Source organism: Hippocampus zosterae, chromosome 1, assembly GCF_025434085.1.
Source record: "Hippocampus zosterae strain Florida chromosome 1, ASM2543408v3, whole genome shotgun sequence".
NCBI lineage: Eukaryota > Metazoa > Chordata > Actinopteri > Syngnathiformes > Syngnathidae > Hippocampus > Hippocampus zosterae.
This window is the reverse complement of record NC_067451.1, coordinates 19,335,259-19,361,802: the sequence shown is the minus strand read 5'-3', so window position 1 is coordinate 19,361,802 and position 26,544 is coordinate 19,335,259. Positions and strand designations below refer to the sequence as shown.

Sequence of the window (26,544 nt, the reverse complement as noted above, 5' to 3'; positions counted from 1 at the left end):
TTATTGTCCCGTCGGAACTGTACCTATTTGTAAAGTTTGAGCTACATCGCTTAAATTCATTCATTCAAAATGCCCTAGGTTACTGTGTAAATTCATCTCACTGGAGTTGTATTGTTTTGATTTTCTTTTTCCAAGAATCATCTTTTTGTTTTCTTTATTTTCGCTTTAAGTTGCTTTTCTCTTGGGGAAATTCATCACGCTTTTTTTTTTTCAAGAGCAGGTGCCTTTTTAAAAAAAATAATCTTTCATCTCCTTTTATCAGGTTTGCAATACAATTTGGGTTGGAAATTGCCAGCAGGCCCCTTTTCATGGGTGTAAAATAAATGCTCATCTCTGTCATTTGTCATAATTTGGAAATGTGCCACCCAGTGGCAAAAATGAGGTAGCGTCTTCAATAAAAAGACAGTCCTAACCTTCCGAACCGTTTGATCCTCACTAGGGTCGCGGGGGTTGGTGGAGCCTATCCCAGCTGTCTCCGGGCAATAGGCGGGGGACACCCTGAATCGGTTGCCAGCCAATCGCAGGGCACACAGAGACGAACAACCATCCATGCTCACACTCACACCTAGCGACAATTTGGAGTGTTCAATCAGCCTGCATATTTTTGGAATGTGGGAGGAAACCGGAGCACCCGGAGAAAACCCACGCAGGCCCAGGGAGAACATGCAAACTCCACACAGTGAGGCCGGAGCTGAAATCGAACCTGCTACACCTCTGCACTGTGAAGCCGACATGCTAACCACTGGACTACCGGGCCGACAGGCAGTCCTGCAATAACTAATTAGAGCCGATGCAAATAGTCTGTAATATTGCTCACTTTGGGAACATTACTACAGTGACCTTTAAGTGCAAAACACAAAAGCAAACACATTAAAAAAAAAAATGGTAACAATGAAATAAAGACGACTGAAAATTAAAACCACAACTAAACATCATGGCATATTTAAAAAAGAAAGCACAAAAAAATACCAAACAAAACGTCAGTTAATCACAACAACAAATAACTAAAAAAACAACAAAAAGACAACTAATAACACAGCAGCATTGTAACAAACAGAAGCAACAATCAATGAGTAAAACCAACAGCATCCATCCAGCCTCCGAGGCACTCAGCTAAGAGAGGACATTCCTGTTCAGGAATAACTTTTGCTGCCTGCCCAACCCTCTCAACCTGTCCATTACTTTGATCATAATGTGCCCTAGTTGTCAACTGGACAGTCGTATTCTTTACTGAACTGAATGAAGTCCTCTGAAACTATTTGGAGGTCAATTATCACTCACCAACACGTCTGGACTGCCATAACCTGCAATCAAAAATTTTTGCTTTTCATTCAATTGCTTGTTTGTGGTTAGCGGCACATGTAGGACCTCAAGAATAGTACCTAGAATAGTGATGTGTGTATTCTGTCCATATTTAGTCATGCTGTATAACTTTCCCATGCCCGCAGCGAGACTTTGCGCAATCATCAGTTAATACTGATTCACTCCCTACTGGCGACCTTGTGGAGACGCACAGACTGTTGGAACATGCCAGGTGATGAAAAGCTAAGAATCGGTTTTGAGGAAATGAAAGTTCTGATGCCACACCATAAGTTTCAGTACCGCCCTTCTGATGACATAAATATGATGTGAATCCCTTGCTTCTTTGCACTCGTGATTTGCAGCCATTGTCTGTAACTCACTGATGCCCGGAATATTCTGTTATTAAAAGCTCCAAAGAAACTGTTCATCGACTCCAGCCAGTATTTGGACAACCAACATCCTCATCATCCGAAATTAACGGAACGTGCGGAGGAAGACAACAGGCCCAAATATATATAATATATATATTTGGAATATAGTAATCTGATACTCCCAAATATGACTATTTACTGATGTCCTGTGAGATTCTCGGCCACCATACTGATTGAATGGCTCTCTGTCTAAAATTTACCAACACCTGATGCCCTTCGTGAATCCTCACTTTGTTGCTGAAGCAGGACTGCGCCCAGCCCGTAATTGCTGACACCACGGCGGGCCTGGTTTTGTGTTTGATTGTATCTACCATCTTTATGTTATTAATTTGTCTGTCTTTGTCTTTATATGTTTGATTTTTACTTTATGTACAGAACTTTGTATGCAGCAATGAATGTTTTTAAAGTGTTCAAGTATGGTTGAGTTGAGTGTGCCGTGAAAGAAGCATTTCACCGCAAAAACTGGACAATGCTCGTGTGATTGTGGTGACTTGAAGGCAACTGTTGTTTCAGTGCAGAGGAAGGAAGAAACTGCTTCCTTTGGAAGAGGAAAGTGCCCCCCTTTCCTTTTGGAGTAGCAAGCATTTGTGTGCCGAAAGAGACAGAAGACAAAGGGTTGTGATGGTATTGCATCTCAAAGTTTGTTTCAAACTTTGAATCCATTTTCAGGTAAGGTCATATCTTCTTCTTACATATTCATTTGAGGTTGCTTGAACATATGGAGCATTTTGGTCATCACTGCTGAGCTAAATATTGTTTGTGTGGTTATGTAAATGTAGCACTGCACTGAATGAAAAAGTAACTTCTAATTACTATAATGACTGCATGAATAAAATTTGTTTGACAAACGTCATGATGGCAAGTTAATGTCCTTAGCCATGGTTTTCTCTAACGATCACAATCACTGAAGTTCTAACATCAATAGCTTTGTCAAAAATGGTGTTTTGGGGAATTCCATGTTTTATTTCTGTCTGCTGTAGTCACACGATGCACGACTAGTGGTACCCGGCATTACAATTATAACAGGGTGATCTAATTATTTCCACGATTGTGTGGAAAATCACCAATACCGTCTATGTATTTGTGAACGATCATTTTGAATTCTCACTGCCCTAGACGGGTTTTGCCTGGAAATGCCACATTTACCTAGATTATTGGACTGTAAAACTTGAACAAATTGTAATTGGAAAAAAAAACAAGATCTCAGATCACGTTACCAACTATTGGAAGGCAAAGGCTTTTACCACACTAGTGTACCGTCTGACTACGTATGTGTCTTGTGGAGTGCAGCCAGATGGTGTCCTTGGCTCCTGTGCGTGATGAAGAGGTGACCTGGACTAATGACTATAGCTTATATATATATAAAGTCATAGCTCATTCAAATAGACTTGTCTTGTCATAATATAATGAGACAAAATGGTTTATTTGTTGCAAGTATTGTGATAAGAGGATGTGAATGCATTGATAGGACAAGTTGGCATTGTATGAAAACAATGGGAGCATTTGGTTGTATATACAGTTGAGTTACGTGGATTGTCTCTGGACATCTATGTTTATTGGTCTTGACCGCCCCACATCATATTTTGTGTGCTGGGAGAAGTGGTTCACAATAAAGACGTTCACTGCCTTGTTCTTATCAGAGCCTCTTCCTGTGGTTGCAGACGCTACTGCTTGCCACAAAGTGGTCAAACACGCTCGTTGTTATCAGCTCAACCTTAGCAGAGGTCTGCACTCTACTGAGTGCTATTCTAGTTACCTACTTCAAAACAACTGATAAAACACATACCCAATCTGACTGTAATTGTCAAAGCTGCTGACACAATGCGCCAGATTTGAGTGCAAGTGCAATAAAAGGGAGTCAGGTTGGGCTAGTGAAACCAAGTTAATCACCCTTTAATGGCTGTGATTAAATTCTGTGTAAAAAGATTCCTATAAACCTGCTCGTCTATTTTCATGCCATTAATTGCACATAATGAGCATGGCACTGAAGTGCATTGCATAATTCACAACTATAAGAATCGTTTTCTGGCTTTATTATATCAAAGCTGTATTTTGTTGCTCAACAATCAGTCAGAATGAAAAGGTGAAGATGAGGTAAGGTGAGCTCCACTTGCACAGTGAAACAACAAATAATCTTGTTTCTCACAAAAGAAAAGAAAGAAACCCTGCAGGGATTTAACCATACTTGGACACACACACACACACACACACACACACACACACACACACACACACACACACACACACACACACACACACACACACACGCACGCACTCACACGCACGCGCACACACACATGGCATGCGTTTCAACCCTTTCAGTTATCAGGCCTCATTTGGGAACAGATTTTGTATGCGAGCCCCTTTGGGCTCGAAAACAACATCACACTGCAGTCCATAAAACTTTTTTTTTATGACTAGACATTGCACTTATTAATAATGTACTGTTTTGACCCATGACCGTAAATAAAAATTGTGTTTTTACCTCCGGCACAAGCGCTCCACTCGCAACAATGAAGACGAGTGTTTATGCTTATTCAAATCCTTCTTTTCTCTGAATATTTTGGGAGAGCAAATTGCTTAGTTATGTATTTTGGATATTTTCTAGCATGTTGTACATGAAAAACACACAAACTGCTTTGCTAATTGTGTGCATGTATATATTCATCCTGGATTTTTGTGATAGCCTTTTTCCGAGCGAAACTCATTTGAACATAAAACATACTGTATGTCTCAGACTAGGGAACAGGTTTTCTTTGTCCAAGAAGTATTTCATCTTGAACCCTCAAAATGATAGTGTCACTGACTTTGCCTCAATTAATATTCTAACATTTGCAAACAACCTCCTCAATGCACCCCAGAGTCCTCGTTTTTATCTATCGCTGGTATTGTGGCATGGCAACAACATTTTTTTTGTCATGATTCGGTTTTCGGTCTGGCCAGCAGGTGGCATGAGCGGACTTCGGTATGCACCTGCTGTCAATCTGTAATTTGTAGACTCTGTATTTAAGGTCTCTTATGCGGTGCACCTGTGTCGGAGTATAGTTTCTGGTATTGCTATCTTCTCTGCTCATGGACTATTTGGCTATTGACCTTGTCGTGTTTTGCGTTTTGTACTCTCGGTATCCCTGCTTTTTGTAAGTACGCTTTTGGTTTTGTGATGTGGCTTTTTGCTCGCGTGTATTTTGATACATTGTTTTCGTTTGTATTTGCGGTCTTTATTTTTCTCCCTTGCCTTTTGTGCAAGCGCTTTTTGTTATTCGTCTATGTTCTCTCTGGTCCTTGTTTTGACCAGCGCTTTATGTTACCTCTTTATCGGTGCGGTGATTAGCATTAAATCATATTTTTGTTATGGAGACCTTGTTTACGTCTACGTTTTTGGGATCCAGACTTAACTCGTCTTGTCCGAGTCGTGACATTTTTCAGCATACACGTTATTGTTCATCCACTCTTATGCAATATATATATATTTTTTTGGTGGGGGGTCAGGGTGGATGAATGCTGTGCGTTTCAAACACGTAATCAGGAAATAGATGCAATCCGTAGACAATGAACAGAATGTTTCATAGATGTTATTAATGATTTTGTGTAATTACCCCATTATATTACCTTGGCATGGAGGCCTTAATCCGATCCTTGTGGACACAGGAATAGGTTACAAATAACCCTCCCGCTTACAATGCCCACACATGCGTCCTAACATGAGGTGGGAGGCAGCGGAGGCGGACGAGAGCTTTCGAGGTGCCAAATTGAAGTTGGCCCTATCATCACTGCAGAGACTGTTTTTATGGTTCACAACAAAAGGACCGTTTGCATTTTGATGATTTGTTGAGTGTTGAAGTTGCGTAACCTGCACATGTACCGGTACTACATCTCAAATAAGAAAAAAATGTTGATAGTGTCACTGGTAGCAGAAAATGGAAAAATCGGCCATTATACAATTTTAATGCACTGTCAGTTAGACAGAGTTCATTTAGGTTTAAATTGGACATATCTGAGGCCTTCAAATGCTGTTTTGAGGTCTTAAGGACAACAGCGAGAGAGCATGTTAGCTTGGTTCCAATGGAATGCCTTCACAAACTAATTTTCGTGGAATTCAATGTCGTACAACTTTTGTGTCCCTTTGCGAGCACTGCTGGCTTTTGATAGGTGGCTTATGCATAAGCATGGTCTGTTCTTGAAATGTAAAATAGTGCTCTGAAGTTTTGACAGGCAGCTCACTGACCTTGAGGATTCATTAGTTTATTTATTTAAATTTGGGAGTTCTCATGAGGGGGCTTCCAAGACTGCGAAGGGGAATATTTATCTGCATGGTTAGCTTTTAGGAGAGAACCCACCACCTCACCTTCTGCACAGCAACCCCATTGACAATCCCCCGTGGGAGTGTGTTTGATGTGAGCGCAACAGCAGCTGTGTACAACTGCATGAGGCATTTTGGTTTGATGTGGTGATTGCAGATGTATTTAAACATGAACTAAACTTTTGGTGCGATCACTGCATTAACTTAAAACTGACTATAGTACAGTAATATTTTACAATACCTTCACATAAATATATATATATATATATTTACTCATATATATATATATATGAGTAACGTATCTCATGGCCTCCATGGTTGCTCTTATAGCCCAGAGTCTCCAGGATCACTGATGCTGAAGCGTATATCAGCTCATTGGTTTCTGTGATCGTTACGGTAGGGATCGCCCTCAGTGCTGCATTCACACTTTCTATGAGACTTTCAGATGGTACTTCACATAGCCGTTGTAATCGGTTTCTAGGTTGCCCAGCTTTTATTCTCGCCATGATCTTAGCTTTCAGGTCAGTTGCTGCCTCGCTCAGCATTTCATTCATTGGGGCTGGCCACCCAATCTCATCATCTGCATTCATTGGGGCTTGCCTCCCAATCTCTTGTATGACCTCCTCCTCTGATCTGGAAGCCTGGGGCCCTTCGCCATGGAACCTGCGTTGTACCTCATCAATCTCAAGTTGTGACAGCAGTTGCCGTTTGTGGATGTTGGAACACTGAGCTACTAGTTGTTTCGTGGTCAACCGTGACTGTGGGTTTCGAAGTAACCATTCAGCCCACATTCTCTGCATGTAACCCCTCTGACTAGGGTTGCTTGAGTAGTAGCATTCCAACAGAGCCATGTTATCGCCTCTCGCCCATCTCCGCTTTGTTCCAGTAGCCCATTTTTCATCAAGGTGCTCTGGTTCCCCAGCACCTGACGCAGACCTTGTTTGGCCGGGCGACGTCTGAGCCGGCATGTCATTCGTTTTATTGTCTCTCATCATTGTATGAGGTAGGCATTAGCGTGAAGGATCTTGCCCAAGGACCCACACTGGATGGTGTTATGTGCTCATCTTTGCCCCAAGCGGGATTCGAACCACCGTCTCCCGTATGGCAAACCGATGCCTTACCAACTGAGCTATCCAGCCGCTACAAGTACCTTGGTATACCACAAGCCAATGGCAACCTCGAACTGGCAACAAGGAAAGCGGCTACGGCCAAATACCTCCAGCGAGTGAGGCAAGTCCTAAGAAGCCAGCTCAATGGCAAGAATAAGACCCGGGCAATAAACAGCTATGCCCTGCCAGTGATCAGATACCCTGCAGGAATAATAAGGTGGCCAAAGGAAGAGATTCAGACCACGGACGTTAAGACCCGAAAGCTCTTAACCATGCATGGAGGGTTCCATCCCAAATCCAGCACCCTGAGACTGTACGCAAGCCGAAAGGAAGGAGGCCGGGGACTAGTGAGTGTGAGAGCCACTGTCCAGGATGAAACATCCAAGCTCCATGAATACATCAAGGAGAAGGCTCCAACGGATGACGTACTCAGAGAATGTCTCAGACAATGGGGAACAGAAGATGAGGCGCTGGAAGAGGGACCATCATGGGAGGACAAGCCCCTACACGGGATGTACCACCGGACCATAACTGAAGTGGCTGATCTCAAGAAGTCCTATCAGTGGCTAGAGAGGGCTGGCCTGAAGGACAGCACAGAGGCACGCATCCTGGCTGCTCAGGAACAGGCATTGAGCACCAGAGCCATCGAGGCCCAGATATACCACACCAGACAAGACCCAAGGTGTAGGTTGTGCAAAGAGGCACCTGAGACGATCCAACACATAACTGCAGGGTGTAAGATGCTGGCAGGGAAAGCCTACATGGAACGCCATAACCAGGTTGCTGGCATAGTCTACCGAAACATCTGTGCGGAGTATGGACTGGAAACCCCAAGGTCAAAATGGGAAACACCTCCGAAGGTGGTGGAGAATGACAGAGCGAAGATCCTGTGGGACTTCCAGATCCAGACTGACAAGATGGTAATGGCGAACCAACCAGATATCGTGATCATAGATAAAGGGCAGAGGAAAGCCGTTGTAGTGGATGTAGCGGTCCCAAGTGATGGAAACATCAGGAAGAAGGAACATGAGAAACTCGAGAAATACCAAGGGCTCAGAGAGGAGCTGGAGAGAGCCTGGAAGGTAAAGGTGACAGTCGTGCCTGTGGTGGTCGGAGCACTCGGGGCAGTGACCCCCAAACTAGATGAGTGGTTGCAACAGATCCCTGGAACAACATCGGACATCTCAGTCCAGAAATGTGCAGTGCTGGGAACAGCAAGGATACTGCGCAGAACCCTCAAGCTTCCTGGCCTCTGGTAGAGGACCCGAGCTGAATGAGGGACGGACACCACCCAAGGGGTGAGATGAGGATTTTTTATATATATTAGAGCTGTCAGTTTAGCGCGTTTTTATTGGCATTAATTTAAATGAATTTTAACGGGATTAAATATTTTCTTGCGAGATTAACGCGGCACACGTCACAAGCGGATGTTACGTTACTCTATAAATACACCAGAAACAAAACAACAAGCGCGCTGCAGAAGTCTACGCCCATGTCTGTTTTGCCAGCCACTGTAGTGCGAGACACCGAAAACGGATACTTAAAGAGTTTATTAATGGAAAGTTTACTTTTAAATAGTTGCCATATTGCTCCACTGACAAGACCAAAGTTATCTGTTCTTCTCTCTCTCTCTGTATCATACAGGTATACGATGTATGCCACTGACGCGATTGTTACTTGTTTGGAACTATTTTGTGTGGAAGGTTACAGTGGTCTGTGTCCATATAAATGGAGCGGGTGGAGCTTCTCTGTGTTCGTCTGACAGCGACAGTGCGCTACGGTGGTAGAGACCTAGCGAAAGTAAAACATCTCCAGTGTTGTCATCGAACCAAGTGTAGTTATTCCAAATGAGGTCTACACAAAACCGTAGAGAGACTTCCGCGCAAGAAGGACCAACACAATCAACGTAGCCTGACTGTGTTAGGGGGAGTGAATCCCCCCCCCCCCCCCCCACTTCCAGAATGGTTTGCCCCTGCAGCACGGGGGAAGTGCGTGTGCTTGTTTTTACGGCCGGCAGTTTCGAATACAGCGGCACATAATGAACACTCGTGTCCGGTGTCTCGTTATTCTTCAACAAACATACAGAAACAGACTGCTGTGTTGAAAGCAAACTTGAGAAAAACGAAGTATGCAACCATGGTTTAAATCCACTATAGGCTGAGTACTAGTGTACCTTAGATGTGCACTTTATAATGTTATATTGCTCTGTTTTGATTTCATAAAAAAAGCTGTTAGAGCAGCTGTTGTGTGACAAAATATTTTTTCACCGTTATGGACAGTAATATTGTGTGAGAGATTATTTGTGAATAACTGCACCAAGTGAAAAATGTTCATGTAAAATTGAAAATCGATATTGTTATTTCAGTAAATATTTGCATTTGGCACATAGAAAACTGATTCATGATTCCATGTTGATGAAAGCATTAAAAAGGGGAAAAAATAGGACAAAAAATGTAAAAGGAAATTCAGAAACGATAAAAAATGTGTGAGTAATCACAATTAATTTTTTAGTTCATTTGAGTTAATTATGACAGTTGCATTTTTAATTGGATTAAATATTTTCATCGTTTGACAGCTCTAATATATATATATATTATATATTTATATATATTATATATATATATATTATATATATATATAACACCATCCAGTGTGGGTCTTTGGGCAAGATCCTTTCACGCTAATGCCTACCTCATACAATGATGAGAGACAATAAAATGAATGACATGCCGGTTCAGACGTCGCCCGGCCAAACAAGGTCCGCGTCAGGTGCTGGGGAACCAGAGCACCTTGATGAAAAATGGGCTACTGGAACAAAGCGGACATGGGCGAGATGTGATAACATGGCTCTGTTGGAATGCTACTACTCAAGCAACCCTAGTCAGAGGGGTTACATGCGGAGAATGTGGACTAAATGGTTACTTTGAAACCCACAGTCACGGTTGACCACGGAACAACTAGTAGCTCAGTGTACAAACATCCACAAACGGCAACTGCTGTCACAACTTGAGATTGATGAGGTACAACGCAGGTTCCATGGTGAAGCGCCCCAGGCTGCCAGATCAGAGGAAGAGGTCATACCAGGGATTGGGAGGCAAGCCCCAATGAATGCAGATGATGAGATTGGGAGGCCAGTCCCAATGAATGAAATGCTGAGCGAGGCAGCAACTGACCTGAAAGCTAAGATCATGGCGAGAATGAAAGCTGGGCAACCTAGACACCAACGGCTATGTGAAGTACCACCTGAAAGTCTCATGGAAAGTGTGAATGTAGCACTGAGGGCGATCCTGACCGTAACGATCACGGAAACCAATGAGCTGATATATGCTTCAGCATCAGTGATCCTTTAGATGCTTGGATATAAGAGCAACCATGCAAGCCATGAGATACGTTACCCACCATGGAAAAGACGGTTTGAGGCTAAGATCAAGGCGGCTCGGAAAGATGTGAGTCAATTGACGGAGGCCCAGAGAGGTGTGATGAAAAGGCAGATACCCGAGAGGTAAATCCTGATGACCATACCTGAAGCACTCGAAACTGCCAAACAAAGGCTCCAAGCCTTGTCCAGCAGCCTAAAGCGGTACACGAAAGAGAATGAGGCCAGACGAATAAACAGGCTGTTCGCAACACAACCTGCGAAAGTGTACGCTCAGTGGCAGGGTCCTAACAACAGAGCTGACCCACCAAGACTGGAAACTGAAAGGTACTGGAAAGGCATATGGGAGAAGGAGGTTGCACATAACAGCAGTGCACAATGGTTGGTGTCACTGAGAGAGGAGCACAGCAACCTCCCTGAACAGAACCCAGTTACCATAACAGTGGCAGACATACAAGAAAGAGTCTCAGATATGAAGAACTGGACAGCACCAGGCCAAGGACATGGTCCACACCTACTGGCTAGAGAAACTCACAGCACTCCATGAGCACAAATGAACCTGCTGCTGAGGGATAGGACTCACCCAGGATGGCTAACCGAAGGGAAAACGATCCTGATCATGAAGGATCCAGGAGCAGGCCCTGAGCACCAGAGCCATTGAGGCCCAGATATACCACACCAGACAAGACCCAAGGTGTAGGTTGTGCAAAGAGGCACCTGAGACAATCCAACACATAACTACAGGGTGTAAGATGCTGGCAGGGAAAGCCTACATGGAACGCCATAACCAGGTGGCTGGCATAGTCTACCGAAACATCTGTGTGGAGTATGGACTGGAAACACCAAGGTCAAAATGGGAAACACCTCCGAAGGTGGTGGAGAATGACAGAGTGAAGATCCTGAGGGACTTCCAGATCCAGACTGACAAGATGGTAATGGCGAACCAACCAGATATCGTGATGATAGATAAAAGGCAGAGGAAAGCCGTTGTAGTGGATGTAGCGGTCCCAAGTGATGGAAACATCAGAAAGAAGGAACACGCGAACCTCGAGAAATACCAAGGGCTCAGAGAGGAGCTAGAGAGAGCCTGGAAGGTAAAGGTGACAGTCGTGCCTGTGGTGGTCGGAGCACTCGGGGCAGTGACCCCCAAACTAGATGAGTGATCCCGGGAACAACATCGGACATCTCAGTACAGAAATGTGCAGTGCTGGGAACAGCAAGGATACTGCGCAGAGCCCTCAAGCTTCCTGGCCTCTGGAAGAGGACCCGAGCTGAATGAGGGACGGACACCACCCGAGGGGGGGTGAGACGAGGAAATTTATATATATGTATATATATCAACCAATGGGGAAAAAAGGACAATTTGATTGAAGCCTTAACATGACACATTTTGCTGTACAACCTTTGAGGCAATTTCTCTGATGAAACAATTTCTGTAAATTGCAAAGCAGCAAGGGGGGAAATGTCCTTTGGACGGATGAGACCAAACTGGAGCTTTCAGGAGACACACAAAATGAAGCATTCAAAAAGCATTGTTACTTTCATTAAAACATGGAAGAAGTTGAATTATATCCCAGGCCCGTTTTGCTGCATCCAGCACAGGGTGTTTTGAATTTGTGTGGTGTGCTATTAAATATAAGCACTACCTACGACTACTCTGCCGGGCTCCGTGTTGATGACGGTCCTCTTGTCGCAGCTCCTCCCGTTATACCATCACAGACAGTCCAACAGTGCAGACTTTTTCTGTTGAACTAAAGCAGGGTTGTTGTAAAATGGTTTTTCTCAGTCTGAAACCAAAAAGCGTTACCATCACAGTCAAGGGGCGACAATTGAATGGTCCTCACTTTCTCCTCAACAAAGACAGTGATGTTGCAAACATGCTGCCGTAATGGTGCAACCACAGAGCACCGAAATGCTCCTCCAATAAATGTCATGGCCAAAACCACTGAAAACAGTCCGCAACAGGTCCAATAAACTCAAAATGACACACATCTTCACAAAACACAAAAAAGGTGCAAAATACAATTTTTGAAGTAAGAAATTAGCCAAGGTCTTACTGCAGGCTGCCAACTCAAAAGAGCCATTTGAAAACCCTTTGAAATCCCAATGAGCAGCTGTGGAAAGAGACAACAAATGCAGTCTGGACAATGCACCCACCAAATATCAGACACCTGGACCAGTTCTCAGATGTGGTGCAAAAGTCACATTGAGAATTACAGAATATATAATATACTGTAGGTAATATAAAAATACATTAAGATGTGATATGTACAGCAAAAAAACAAAACAAAACATTATTTTGTTAAGATGTGACCTCATCATCCTTAATCCACGACAGCGCACCTTCCTTGCAGTAAGAGCAGATAGCTCTATTATCTCTCTCTGTACGCGCGCGCACACACAAACACACAGAACACTGAGCATAGATGGGACTGGGTAGGGGTGGGGACATTTTCACATTTTGTCAAATGCACTGTCTAAAGGTGTGTGGTAGAATATGTGTGTATGAAGGATAGACAAGCAGATAGAGAAAGCGAGAGTGAAAAGGGGTAGAGAGAGAGACATGGGTGGCAAAGGGGAGGGAGTGTGGATCATGCATGCGCATTATCTCAGCTCCAGCGGCGGAGCAGCAGCAAACAGCAGCCGCATCACCAGCAGCAGCAGCAGCAGCACAGGAGGCAAGCAGAGGAAGGAAGGCAAAGGAGGAGAGTTGGAGGCAGACTGCTAATATTAAAAGCTGCAGAGGACCGCTCTGCATCACTAAAAGAACAATAGAGGTGTAACAGAGGAGTGAGGTAGGGGGTGGTCATGAGTGTAGTGAGACAATAACGGAGTGGAAGAGGAACCCTGTAGTCAGTAAGGACTGAAACCGAGGCTCCCGTCTCTCTCCATGTTTTTGGGCGCTCACCATACTATTGCCCTTGTCTCCAAAGCCAGGGGAGAATGTCGGGGAAGAAGGAATTTGATGTGAAGCAGATCCTCAGGCTCCGCTGGCGCTGGTTTAGCCACTCGTCCCAAGGTTCGGCAGGAAGCGGCGGTGTCGGCGGGGTGGGAGGTTACATCCAGCAGGATGGCAGCGATCACAGGGGGACCCCGGTCCACAGTCGGCTCAAGAGTCAGTCTCGGGAAAGGGGTGGAGGAGGACCGCGGAAGTCGAGCAGCCCGGCCCACAGTATCCTGGCGCCGACGTTGGGACCCACGCCTGTCAGTGTCAGAACGGGTCAACAGTCATGGCAGCAGCAGCAGCAGCACACCGTGCCAGGCCTTCAGGTCAACGAGGACAAGGGCGCTCCGTCACTCAGCACCCCCAGGAAGGAGGACCCCAACACGGCCATAGAAGATGTGAAGAGCAGCACGGAGGAAACTGCGGAGGTGGAGGCCAGAGAGAGGTACGCCTGTTGACCTCGTAGACCATGTGTTCATGTGGCTTCTTCTCTTCAATCACATTCAGACATTAACTCAACAAAATTTGGTACAGCCTAACAATTAAAAACAAAATCTGCAGTTTCTGAGATTCAGAAACAAGTTTCTTGATGTGCTTGGAGTTTGGGGTGGTGTAGAACTGCCCTGTCTCACATTGGAAACTAATTCTAATATTTTCTCTCTTGCTGAGCCAAATATAGTACCTGATGCTTGAAACACCTCTCCGTATGGAAGAGCAAAGCTCTATATCACGGCAAACTATACAACCACAATCGTAAACACAGGCAGCAGTAGCTACAGTAAGCCTGGAGTCTTGTTTGCTTAGAGTCACAGGTTCAAGACCTGCCGCGGAGAGAAAACTATGGAAATTGAGGATGGTTGTTGGAGGGAAGCCAGTTTACTTTGTGAAGCCCCCTCTGAGCAACACAGCCTCTTCATTTTGACATCTCTCCACATACTACCCTAAGTATGTTAAAATACTGTTCATGAAAATGCCTTTCTCTTAAAGTGTTAAAAAAAAGCATCAATGTTTCTGAAAAGTATTCATTTTCTGGGGAACATAGCATTTACCAGATTTTGATGAACTGAAGAGTGTGTGCTATGGATGTTGGATTTTCTTTGAAGCATTTGGCACAAGTGAGTCTAATGAACAAGGTAAGCCATTGGTGACCTCGGCACTCGCTTTTATACTCCGTAGATTGTTGGGCAGGATAAATCATTGACGTGTTACCATAATTATTCAGCAGACATAAACATCAGCTTCAGTACAGTTTTGCCAATCTGCTGTTCTCCAACTTGTCACGTTCTTACATTGACTGTGTCAGACTTTCATGGGGTTAATGAATTAGGCGAGAAAAAGCTGTGACATCACTTAAGAGCCAGCCCTCGAAAACAGAAAGCACTGATATCACGCAAATTACCCCGATGCCCATTAAAGTGACTTCACAGTTCAAATGCCATCATAACAAGTGGCTGCGGTGCAGTTTGATTTATCACAAGGAAAAGTGTTTTACAAAGCCCTGGTTGCAATTGTCCAGATGTTCATATAGGTCTTGTTACAGTTTTAGTTTTTAATGAAGGGTTAAATGGGCTGATCTGTGATCTTTTTGTGCGTGTGTGTGCTTGACTACTTTCTGCCTGAAACCTAAAAGGAAAGCGCCAAGGATTAACCCACCCTTTGACATCATTCTTCGGTGATTGGCTCTATGCTTGCTTCATGTACCTTGTGAATAATTAAGCAGTTCAATGCAACTTGTTGCTTTATTTTAGAACGGACTCAAAGGAAGTAAACTGAATGCAAATAATGTGTCAAGCAGGGTTCACTGAAAGTCAGGATAGCAGAACGGACTGGGAATTCTAAATTAGCATATGCCGTTTTGGAATCAGCTCAACATTTTGCTCTTCATAATTGGCAGATATTCATATTTGGTGGGGGTCCGTATGTGTGAAGAGTACATGCATAAGAGATGTGCTCGCAGTGGGGGAAAAAAATGTGTGTAACTCACTGGCTCTCAAGGGGACCGTGAGTTCATGCGGGTCATGTAAAATACAGCAGCACCATCATATTTGACAACGATGCTGAAATATTAAAAAGGGGTTGCACTACGTGAGATCATAAAACATGCCCTTGGCCTTCCTGCACTTGGTTTTAGTAACACACATTTATGGACTTCATAACCGTGAGAAGTAATCTCATACATTAAGTCTGTTTAACGTGAAAGCCTTCCTTTGCACACATTAAATTGATAAACGTCATCACTGATCTTTCACGATTATGAGTTCAACATAAACTACAATGACCATCATATATTGTGCAGGCTCTCTCTGAGGCCAAACATGTCCTCATCTGGATGGAAATGAACAACTTATTATGCACACTTTGCTTATATTTTGTTGATATTCATGACAAAATAAATGATTGATTGAATACATGATGGCAAATAGAATTGTCGCACCTTCATCTAAAGCTGCATCACATTTATAACGTTTCACGAAAAGGGTTTTATCCTTTTCGTGAAACGTAATCCTCCAAATGGATTAACAATGTATCAGGCTTGTTCAGTCAACCCTTTTTGGGGGAGTAATACTGCAAACTAACAAATGAATCTTTCCGTCTTAAATTTCCTTCACTTCCTTCCTCTAGGAGGAAGGCTGGAATGGCTGTTTGCATAATTATTCTGTAGTTAGGTTGAGAGTAGAAATGATCACAGGAAGTACCTGTATGTTCATCATTATTGCTGACTTTTTTAAATTTTGCTCTTTAGAATACTGTATGTCTCTTTATGTATGCTAGCTCTTTATACTGACAGGCAGAAAAATCCAATGTTCTTCCCACGGATGACAAACTGTACAATCAGCCTGTGTGTCATTTCACTAGTCATACTTTTATATATTGGATGGGGAGTTAGTGTGGAGAGTTGCAAGTCAAAGTAGGCCAATGGCTTTGTGTGACACGTTGGCAGTGAAGCAGATGTCACTGTGATACACATTCATTTACGCTACCAGCCTGATGCCCCTATTCTGTCTCACATCCTAAATCCTTGACACATGATTTTTCACAATGTCCCAGGTTAAATCTACGATTGATTTGTACTGAATGTGAAAAAGTACAATAGCTTTCACTTTCTCTCCCTTCTTGGATAGTACCTCAGTAGCATTAGGATTATTTTTTTTCACATAATGTCCGGCTATGGTTGAAATTTCATTTGACCACAAGCAAAAACTGAAAACTTTAAAATGCAACACTATGGGATAGTTTCACTCTAAGGCTCCCTGCTGTTACACTGGCAGCCCCGACATACCTTTTTTTTTGTAACTAGCATCTTTATTATATCAACCACACATGGGACCATACAAATCACATATGAATACAGAGGACATCGTTCATTTCCACCCGTGTTTAGTTTCCACTACAACGTCCATGCATGGCTGTGACGGACGGCCCTTTAACATAGGAAACAACAAACATACAAACATATTTGGGGATTTAAAAAAAAAAACACCCCTACAAATAAAAATATTAGAATGTTGTGATCAACAGTGACAGGTGTCCCTTATGTTAGATTTATATCCGTAATCTATAGTGACCTATCCCGATTTGTGGTGTCATTCCCTCATTCATTTGTTTTTGTACTCACATTTCTCCCACTATTTCCAGCCACAGGTTCTTTGTTGGCGGGTCAGTTTTCAACCATGTTCTTGTTATGCTGGCTACCAGCAACACTTTTACCAAGTACTCGTCTCTCGGTAGTACATTACCTTGATGTATATCGCCCAGATACATCACTAAGCTTATCTTTTTCAGTTCTCTCCAAACCTCTTCCCAATAGCCTTTCAGCCTTTGACATTACCAAAATATGTGTGCATGATCTACCGATCTGTCCTGTCCACATAACCGCCAGCACTCACTCTGCCCTTGTTTGTATTTCCCGGTCATCCCTGGGGTTATAAAAAACCTCATATTTTTCCAAGCAAACTCCCGCCAACGTCTCGAAGCGGTTGTTGATTGTTGTATCTTGCACATATTCAACCATACTTCCTCCGTTATCTCGGTTTGGAGTTCCTTTTCCCATTTCTCTTTTACGTACAGAGTCGAATTCCCCTTGTTCAACAGGAGCCCTTTGTATAGGGATGAAATCACAGTACTCTTGCCCCCTTTATATGCATCCATCATTACCTGCATTACATCATGTCTTTCAGTTGTTGTACCCATTTTTTATTTCTTTTGTATAATAGTCTCTAACTTGTAGATACCTGAAGAGGTCGCTCCTTTCTAGATCAAACATGTCTTTCATTTTTTGGAAGGTCGGCATCTCCCCCTTTTCTATCATCGTACTTATCGCTGTAATACCTTTTCTTTCCCATCTTTTGAAGCCATAATCTTTCCCTGGTTGAAAGTCCTCATCATGTGATAGCCACCTTAGGATATTCACCTCCTTTTCTAATGTATTTTCTTTTACTATGGTGAACCATGTATTTAAAGTAAATTTTGTTATTTGATCTAGCAAGCCCTCCTTTACCCGAAATAATCTTCTGTCCCCCAGCAGTGGTTGAGTCAGGTATCCCTCGGCCATCACTTCAATGTCTTTCCATTTTGCTCTATACTCTCTGTTACACCAACATGCCACTGCTCTAAGTTGTGCTGCACGGTAGCTTCTGCAGCCGAGGATCGGACCGCCAGGGTCCCCGCCTTTGGCTGCCGCCCAGCTCGCATTGCACCCGACCCTTTTGAAACCTCCCATGGGTGATGAGACCATGAGAAGAGCTTTAAGCTTGCATTTTCAAATTCTGATTAGAGTCGGCATACTTGAAACATGCAATATTCCACAGTATTTAAGTTTGAGTCATTCGTGTGGACATGCAGCAAGGTCATGAGCAATATTTCTTCTAATTTTCCATTTGTAAAACCTGCGGAAGGCTGGTAAGGTGGTGGTTCGCCGCCCTCAGGGCGGCTCATCAGCTAGTTCCTGCGGAAGGCTGGTAAGGTGGGCCTTCGGCCCACAAAAGTGTTGTTGCTTGGTTCAACTTTTTGTTCATCTTCATTGCTTATCGCGAAAATAAAGAGATGTTTAGCTCTACTAAATAACTAACAATTTTATTGCAATGCTTGTGGGTAGACAACATTTTTTCGCTAAGATGCCCGCGCGATCGTAGTGAGCCACTGCCTGAGCGGCGCAGTGGCGGCGCGCAGCGGCGCGGTGAAGTAGGTACGTTTTGAAAAGGGACAGACGGAAGGACAGACCGCGTGCGGGACGACGCGCAATATATATATAGATTTTGTGATTTCCTCTCTGATTTTCTGTTTGGCGCATTACGTGTTTGCTTTTCTGAGTGTCATTGAAGTCATCGTTGATTTACGTTTTTCGGGAGAAGGACGTGCCTGTCCAGTAGTCCTTGAGTTGTGTATACGTTTAAAAAAAACAACAACAACACGACAGCTCATTTGTTTTCTGTCGTTTTGCTCCGCTGCAGAAACTGCCGTGTGAACGCAAGTGGGGCTGCACGACGCTGTGCCGGTGCTGACACGCTCAGCGGCTTTGTACGTGTGAACGCTCCACACATTTTGCTGCGGTGCAAAATATATCGCAACAAAATACATCGGTGCAGGGCCGGAGCAAATGTGTGCAGTGTGAACACCCCTTCAATGTTGCCTGCAGCTGCGCATTGTGCGCGCCAGCATCACCGTGTGCGACTGGGAGCACGAGAGCTACGCGAAATTGCTCACGAGCACAATTTAGAGGGAACATTTGTCATGCGGACATTTGGCGACTGATTCACAGCCTCTTCTAAGGAAAACCATGCCTGCAAGCTGAATTCTCGCAGTATTTGTGAATTCACACCAACTCCAGAATCCATCCAATGAAATAAAAATATGTGCCATCCTATTGTCAAGCCCCATGATAAGTTATTTTTGAAGATATTTGATTAATTCGGCTTGATGCACTCAGCAGGAGTTGGCCACCATGTGCAAACACGATGCCGTCTCTCAACGGATTTCAATTCTCGCACACATTTTATTCATAAACTCCTGTATGTAAGTGTTCTGCCTACAGCAAAAGTTTCGGGCCATTTCATTAATAGTAATCGTGTTTAGAATATTCATGCTGTGCGTTTTAAACACGTTATCAGTAATCAGGAAATAGATGCAATCCGTAGACAATGAACAGAATGTTTTATAGATGTTATTAATGATTTTGTGTAATTACCCCATTATATTACCTTGGCATGGAGGCCTTAATCCGATGCTTGTGGACACAGGAATTGGTTACAAATAACCCTCCCGCTTACAATGCCCACACATGCGTCCTAACATGAGGTGGGAGGCAGCGGAGGCGGACGAGAGCTTTCGAGGTGCCAAATTGAAGTTGGCCCTATCATCACTGCAGAGACTGTTTTTATGGTTCACAACAAAAGGACCGTTTGCATTTTGATGATTTGTTGAGTGTTGAAGTTGAGTAACCTGCACATGTACCGGTACTACATCTCAAATAAGAAAAAAATGTTGATAGTGATACTGGTAGCAGAAAATGGAAAAATCGGCCATTATACAATTTTAATGCACTGTCAGTTAGACAGAGTTCATTTAGGTTTAAATTGGACATATCTGAGGCCTTCAAATGCTGTTTTGAGGTCTTAAGGACAACAGCGAGAGAGCATGTTAGCTTGGTTCCAATGGAATGCCTTCACAAACTAATTTTCGTGGAATTCAATGTCGTACAACTTTTGTGTCCCTTTGCGAGCACTGCTGGCTTTTGATAGGTGGCTTATGCATAAGCATGGTCTGTTCTTGAAATGTAAAATAGTGCTCTGAAGTTTTGACAGGCAGCTCACTGACCTTGAGGATTCATTAGTTTATTTATTTAAATTTGGGAGTTCTCATGAGGGGGCTTCCAAGACTGACTGTGGACTAAATGGTTACTTTGAAACCCACAGTCACGGTTGACCACGGAACAACTAGTAGCTCAGTGTACAAACATCCACAAACGGCAACTGCTGTCACAACTTGATATTGATGAGGTACAACGCAGGATCCATGGTGAAGCGCCCCAGGCTGCCAGATCAGAGGAAGAGGTCATACCAGGGATTGGGAGGCAAGCCCCAATGAATGCAGATGATGAGATTGGGAGGCCAGTCCCAATGAATGAAATGCTGAGCGAGGCAGCAACTGACCTGAAAGCTAAGATCATGGCGAGAATGAAAGCTGGGCAACCTAGACACCAACGGCTATGTGAAGTACCACCTGAAAGTCTCATGGAAAGTGTGAATGTAGCACTGAGGGCGATCCTGACCGTAACGATCACGGAAACCAATGAGCTGATATATGCTTCAGCATCAGTGATCCTTTAGATGCTTGGATATAAGAGCAACCATGCAAGCCATGAGATACGTTACCCACCATGGAAAAGACGGTTTGAGGCTAAGATCAAGGCGGCTCGGAAAGATGTGAGTCAATTGACGGAGGCCCAGAGAGGTGTGATGAAAAGGCAGATACCCGAGAGGTAAATCCTGATGACCATACCTGAAGCACTCGAAACTGCCAAACAAAGGCTCCAAGCCTTGTCCAGCAGCCTAAAGCGGTACACGAAAGAGAATGAGGCCAGACGAATAAACAGGCTGTTCGCAACACAACCTGCGAAAGTGTACGCTCAGTGGCAGGGTCCTAACAACAGAGCTGACCCACCAAGACTGGAAACTGAAAGGTACTGGAAAGGCATATGGGAGAAGGAGGTTGCACATAACAGCAGTGCACAATGGTTGGTGTCACTGAGAGAGGAGCACAGCAACCTCCCTGAACAGAACCCAGTTACCATAACAGTGGCAGACATACAAGAAAGAGTCTCAGATATGAAGAACTGGACAGCACCAGGCCAAGGACATGGTCCACACCTACTGGCTAGAGAAACTCACAGCACTCCATGAGCACAAATGAACCTGCTGCTGAGGGATAGGACTCACCCAGGATGGCTAACCGAAGGGAAAACGATCCTGATCATGAAGGATCCAGGAGCAGGCCCTGAGCACCAGAGCCATTGAGGCCCAGATATACCACACCAGACAAGACCCAAGGTGTAGGTTGTGCAAAGAGGCACCTGAGACAATCCAACACATAACTACAGGGTGTAAGATGCTGGCAGGGAAAGCCTACATGGAACGCCATAACCAGGTGGCTGGCATAGTCTACCGAAACATCTGTGTGGAGTATGGACTGGAAACACCAAGGTCAAAATGGGAAACACCTCCGAAGGTGGTGGAGAATGACAGAGTGAAGATCCTGAGGGACTTCCAGATCCAGACTGACAAGATGGTAATGGCGAACCAACCAGATATCGTGATGATAGATAAAAGGCAGAGGAAAGCCGTTGTAGTGGATGTAGCGGTCCCAAGTGATGGAAACATCAGAAAGAAGGAACACGCGAACCTCGAGAAATACCAAGGGCTCAGAGAGGAGCTAGAGAGAGCCTGGAAGGTAAAGGTGACAGTCGTGCCTGTGGTGGTCGGAGCACTCGGGGCAGTGACCCCCAAACTAGATGAGTGATCCCGGGAACAACATCGGACATCTCAGTACAGAAATGTGCAGTGCTGGGAACAGCAAGGATACTGCGCAGAGCCCTCAAGCTTCCTGGCCTCTGGAAGAGGACCCGAGCTGAATGAGGGACGGACACCACCCGAGGGGGGGTGAGACGAGGAAATTTATATATATGTATATATATCAACCAATGGGGAAAAAAGGACAATTTGATTGAAGCCTTAACATGACACATTTTGCTGTACAACCTTTGAGGCAATTTCTCTGATGAAACAATTTCTGTAAATTGCAAAGCAGCAAGGGGGGAAATGTCCTTTGGACGGATGAGACCAAACTGGAGCTTTCAGGAGACACACAAAATGAAGCATTCAAAAAGCATTGTTACTTTCATTAAAACATGGAAGAAGTTGAATTATATCCCAGGCCCGTTTTGCTGCATCCAGCACAGGGTGTTTTGAATTTGTGTGGTGTGCTATTAAATATAAGCACTACCTACGACTACTCTGCCGGGCTCCGTGTTGATGACGGTCCTCTTGTCGCAGCTCCTCCCGTTATACCATCACAGACAGTCCAACAGTGCAGACTTTTTCTGTTGAACTAAAGCAGGGTTGTTGTAAAATGGTTTTTCTCAGTCTGAAACCAAAAAGCGTTACCATCACAGTCAAGGGGCGACAATTGAATGGTCCTCACTTTCTCCTCAACAAAGACAGTGATGTTGCAAACATGCTGCCGTAATGGTGCAACCACAGAGCACCGAAATGCTCCTCCAATAAATGTCATGGCCAAAACCACTGAAAACAGTCCGCAACAGGTCCAATAAACTCAAAATGACACACATCTTCACAAAACACAAAAAAGGTGCAAAATACAATTTTTGAAGTAAGTAAGAAAACCCCTAGGTATTTGACCGTCTCACTGTCCCATTTTACTTTGAATTTTCCCTTCATCAACTTTGATGGTGTGTAGTTAAGTGCCAGGCTCTGCGTTTTTGTCACATTAAGTCTATATCCTGAGTAACGTTCAGATTCTTCCAATTGTTCCATCAGTTTAGGGAAGCTCTCTTCCGGTTGTGTTACGTATGCTATCGGATCATCGGTAAACAGGCTCAATTTGTGTTCTGAGCCACTCAGTTCCACGCCTTTGATGTTGTGATTCAATGAAGAGGTTCAATGAAGATATTGAATAGTGTTGGTGAGCGGCAACATCCTTGTCTGGTCGACCTTTCAAGTGTTATTCGGTCCGTCAAGCTGCCATTCACTTTCACTCTTGCAGTTGGCCCATTATACAGTGTCTGTACAACTCTAATCGAATCTCCGTTGAAGCTGAATTTTTCCATGACTTTATATAGATAGACCCACCGCACACTATCGAATGCCTTTTCTGCATCCATGCTCACCAACACTGCACTCGTTCCTGCCTTCCGAATCGCCTCCACTAAGTGTAAAGTTTTTCTTATATTATCCTGGGCCTGTCTACCTTTGACAACACCCGTCTGGTCTCTATCTATAATTTCAGGCATGAAAGTCTCAAATCTTTTGGATATGATTGAGGTATAGATCTTATAATCAACGTTAAGTATGGATATTGGCCTGTAGCTACTACATAACTCTTTACTTTTACCCTCTTTGGGGATCATAGAGACTATTGCCTCTTTCCATGACGGTGGAATCTTGCCCTCCTTCATGGTATACCTTAGTGACGATAGCAAAAGGGGACGTAATTCCTGTCTAAATATCTTGTAAAACTCTGAGGGGAAGCCATCACTACCCGCAGCTTTACAATTTTTCGTTCCGCTGATCGCGATCTCCAATTCTTCTGCAGTAATTTCAGAGTTCAGGGTTTCATTATCTTCTCCCCCTATTGATGGTAATTCCAGGTCCTCTAAAAATGTTGCAATACTCTGTTCATCTGCAGCATCCGGTTGTGTATATAAAGTCTTATAATACTGCCGAAATGCTTCCTCTATTTCCTTCGGTTCTTTTAATAATTCATTCGTTCTGGGGCACCTAATCTTGTGAATTGTGTTTAACATTTGTTGTACCCTTAACCTTTGTGCCAGTAATTTACTTGCCCTGGACCCACCTTCATAGTAAACCTGTTTCACAAACCGTGCTCTTTTTTCCACCTCCGTTAATAATATTCGATCTACTTCCTTTCTAGTGTCTGTGACCTTCATAAGTACCTTTTTGTCCTTTTATGTTGATCTTCAAGTTCTTTCAGTTGTCTTGTTAAGTTTTCATATGACTCTTGTCTTATCCTTTTAAGCCGTATTGCATGTGCTACAAGTTTTCCTCTTATTAGTGTCTTCAGAGCATCCCACACAATATTTGGGTTAACTTCTCCATTGTCATTTTCTTCCCTATATTTGACTATATCTCCCGTTATTTCTTGTATTAATTCGTTGTCATTCAATAAAACTACATTCAACCTCCAAATTGTAGATTTCCTTCTACTGGTCAATTTCACTGTCATATACACTGCGCTGTGGTCTGACAAATCTGTGACACCAATGCAGTCTTCCACCCTGTGTCTATCCTCTATCTTCACGAAAAAGTAGTCTGTTGCATGTGGATGAGAGTAATGTGTGTAGTCTCTATGTAATGCGTGTGTATCCCTCCATACATCGATTATCCCTAGTTGTTTTATTTGTGTGTTGATGCACTTGGTTATATGTATCCTAGACTTCCTTGTGCTAAGTCATGGTTTAGCACCACATTGAGGTCCCCTCCGCATATCAAGAGCCCATCCATTTCGACAGCTATGACATTGAAATGGTCTTCAAAAAAGTTCCTTTCACTATCTGGTGGAGCATATACATTGATTAATGTGACCTTCTCGCCTTCCATCATCCCTTGACCACTATGTACCGCCCTTCTCTATCCTTTATCTCTTTGTCAATTTCAGTTCTTCATTAATATAGCCACCCCTCTCCTATGGCATTCATTAAATCAACTATAGTATGTATTAGTGTACCCATACCTTTTCAATTTTTCATGTTCTCGTGGCGTCAGGTGTGTTTCTTGTAAAAAAATGACCTGCATCTCCTCCTTTCTTAATTTTGTCAACACCTTCCCCCTCTTTACTGGGTTGTTCATGCCATTCACCTTAATGTCTCTATGTTGAACCATCAATCTTTTTGGAAGATCCTGTATTTACCCCCATGTCCCGGATCACAACATACATACTAAACACTATAACCATAAAACATAAAAAATTGTCAACATCAATCAAAAATTGAGCTTCCAAGGCATTAAAGGATTCCCTTTTCATACCCCCTTTCCCCTGTTGGTGGGTGGGGGGTAAAGCCTTTCCTAGTGAGAGGGCCCCCCTAGTGGCAGAGATCATCTCCAGTGCTGATCTCCCTAGCTCACTACAAAAGTCCAACAATGCAGTTCAAGAGCTCCCGGCCGGAGCTTTGTATATTTTTAAACATTCTTTAACCTACTTCATTGGATTATTTTGGGAAAAGAAAACCCACCCATCAATCAAATTACATTGCTCTTCGTTTACACCCGAACATTCATAGCCAGTCGACTGATTTCTAATTATTTAGACTCAAAGTTGCTCCCCCCTTCGAAAACTTTTAACAGCATCCCCACACAAAATTTGTTCTTTACTCACCAACCGTTGAACCCGGGAAATTAAAAAAAGTTATGCAGATTCCAAAAGTCCTTTGAGAACAGCTGCATTCCTGTCCGAGTTCTTTGTTCCGTAGCTTTTGTCCTTCATTCCTTGTCTCATCCAAATTTTCTCGCAATTATCTCTTGGTCTTTGTCCACTTGCGCACTGCCTCCAGTCTCTGTTGTGTCGTCGGGTTCTCTTGACCAAGGCTCGGCACCTGTCATCCTCTCATCCGCATCGCTTCCGCTGCCTCCTGAGCGCTGTTGTATATTTTCACTCCTTCAGTCCAGTGGACCCTCAGTGTGTCCATCAGGGATTGGAACCTAATTCCCTTCTCCTTTAGAATTTTTTTAAGTCCAGCATATTCTCGACGTTTAGCCGCCACTTCTGTCGCGTAGTCATGGTCAAAGGTCACTCTGTTTCCCTCCACTTGGAGCGGCGTTCGCCAGGCTTTCCTGAGTACGTTTTCTTTGATGTTGAATCTCAGGAAGTTTACTATCATCGCTCGTGGTGGTTTGTTCAATACTGGTTTTGGAGCTAGCGCTCTGTGCGCCCTTTGTATCTCCAGTTGAATATCTTCGGGGATTCCCAGCTCTTTATGGATCAGCTTATCAACATAGTCGATTGTGGAATCTCCCTCGACCCCCTCTTTCAGTCCCCAAATTCGGATGTTGTTCCTCCTCGACCTCCCTTCCAAGTCGGCCACTTTCTGTTGGAGCTTCCTTTGTTGTTCGAGTGAGTCAGTGAGAATTTCCTGTACCTCTGTACTCCAGTCCTCCACTTCACCTGCTCTTTCTTCCAGCATCTCAATATCCTTCCTTTACACTCGGATGCCCCTCCGTGAGTCGTCACCTTACCGTGGTGGAGGGGTTTGTGTGTCCCAATGATCCTAGAAGCTAAGTTGTCTGGGGCTTTATGCCCCTGGCAGGGTCACCCATGGCAAACAGGTTCTAGGT

General features: G+C 43.8%; 1 protein-coding gene across 2 annotated transcripts in view; it reads left to right on the top strand.

Annotated features, from left to right (window-relative positions):
- The first annotated feature begins 2,175 nt into the window (after positions 1–2,175).
- Positions 2,176–26,544, top strand: part of klhl4 (kelch-like family member 4) — a 56,166-nt gene continuing 31,797 nt past the window's right edge. The window contains exons 1-2 of one of the 2 annotated variants that reach the window (XM_052066486.1): positions 2,176–2,402; positions 13,452–13,907. In XM_052066486.1, the coding sequence (XP_051922446.1) occupies positions 13,462–13,907 (446 nt within the window). In that variant the 5' untranslated portion in view covers positions 2,176–2,402; positions 13,452–13,461. The remainder of the gene's footprint in view (positions 2,403–13,451; positions 13,908–26,544) is intronic. The other variant, XM_052066496.1, reaches the window with a different exon arrangement.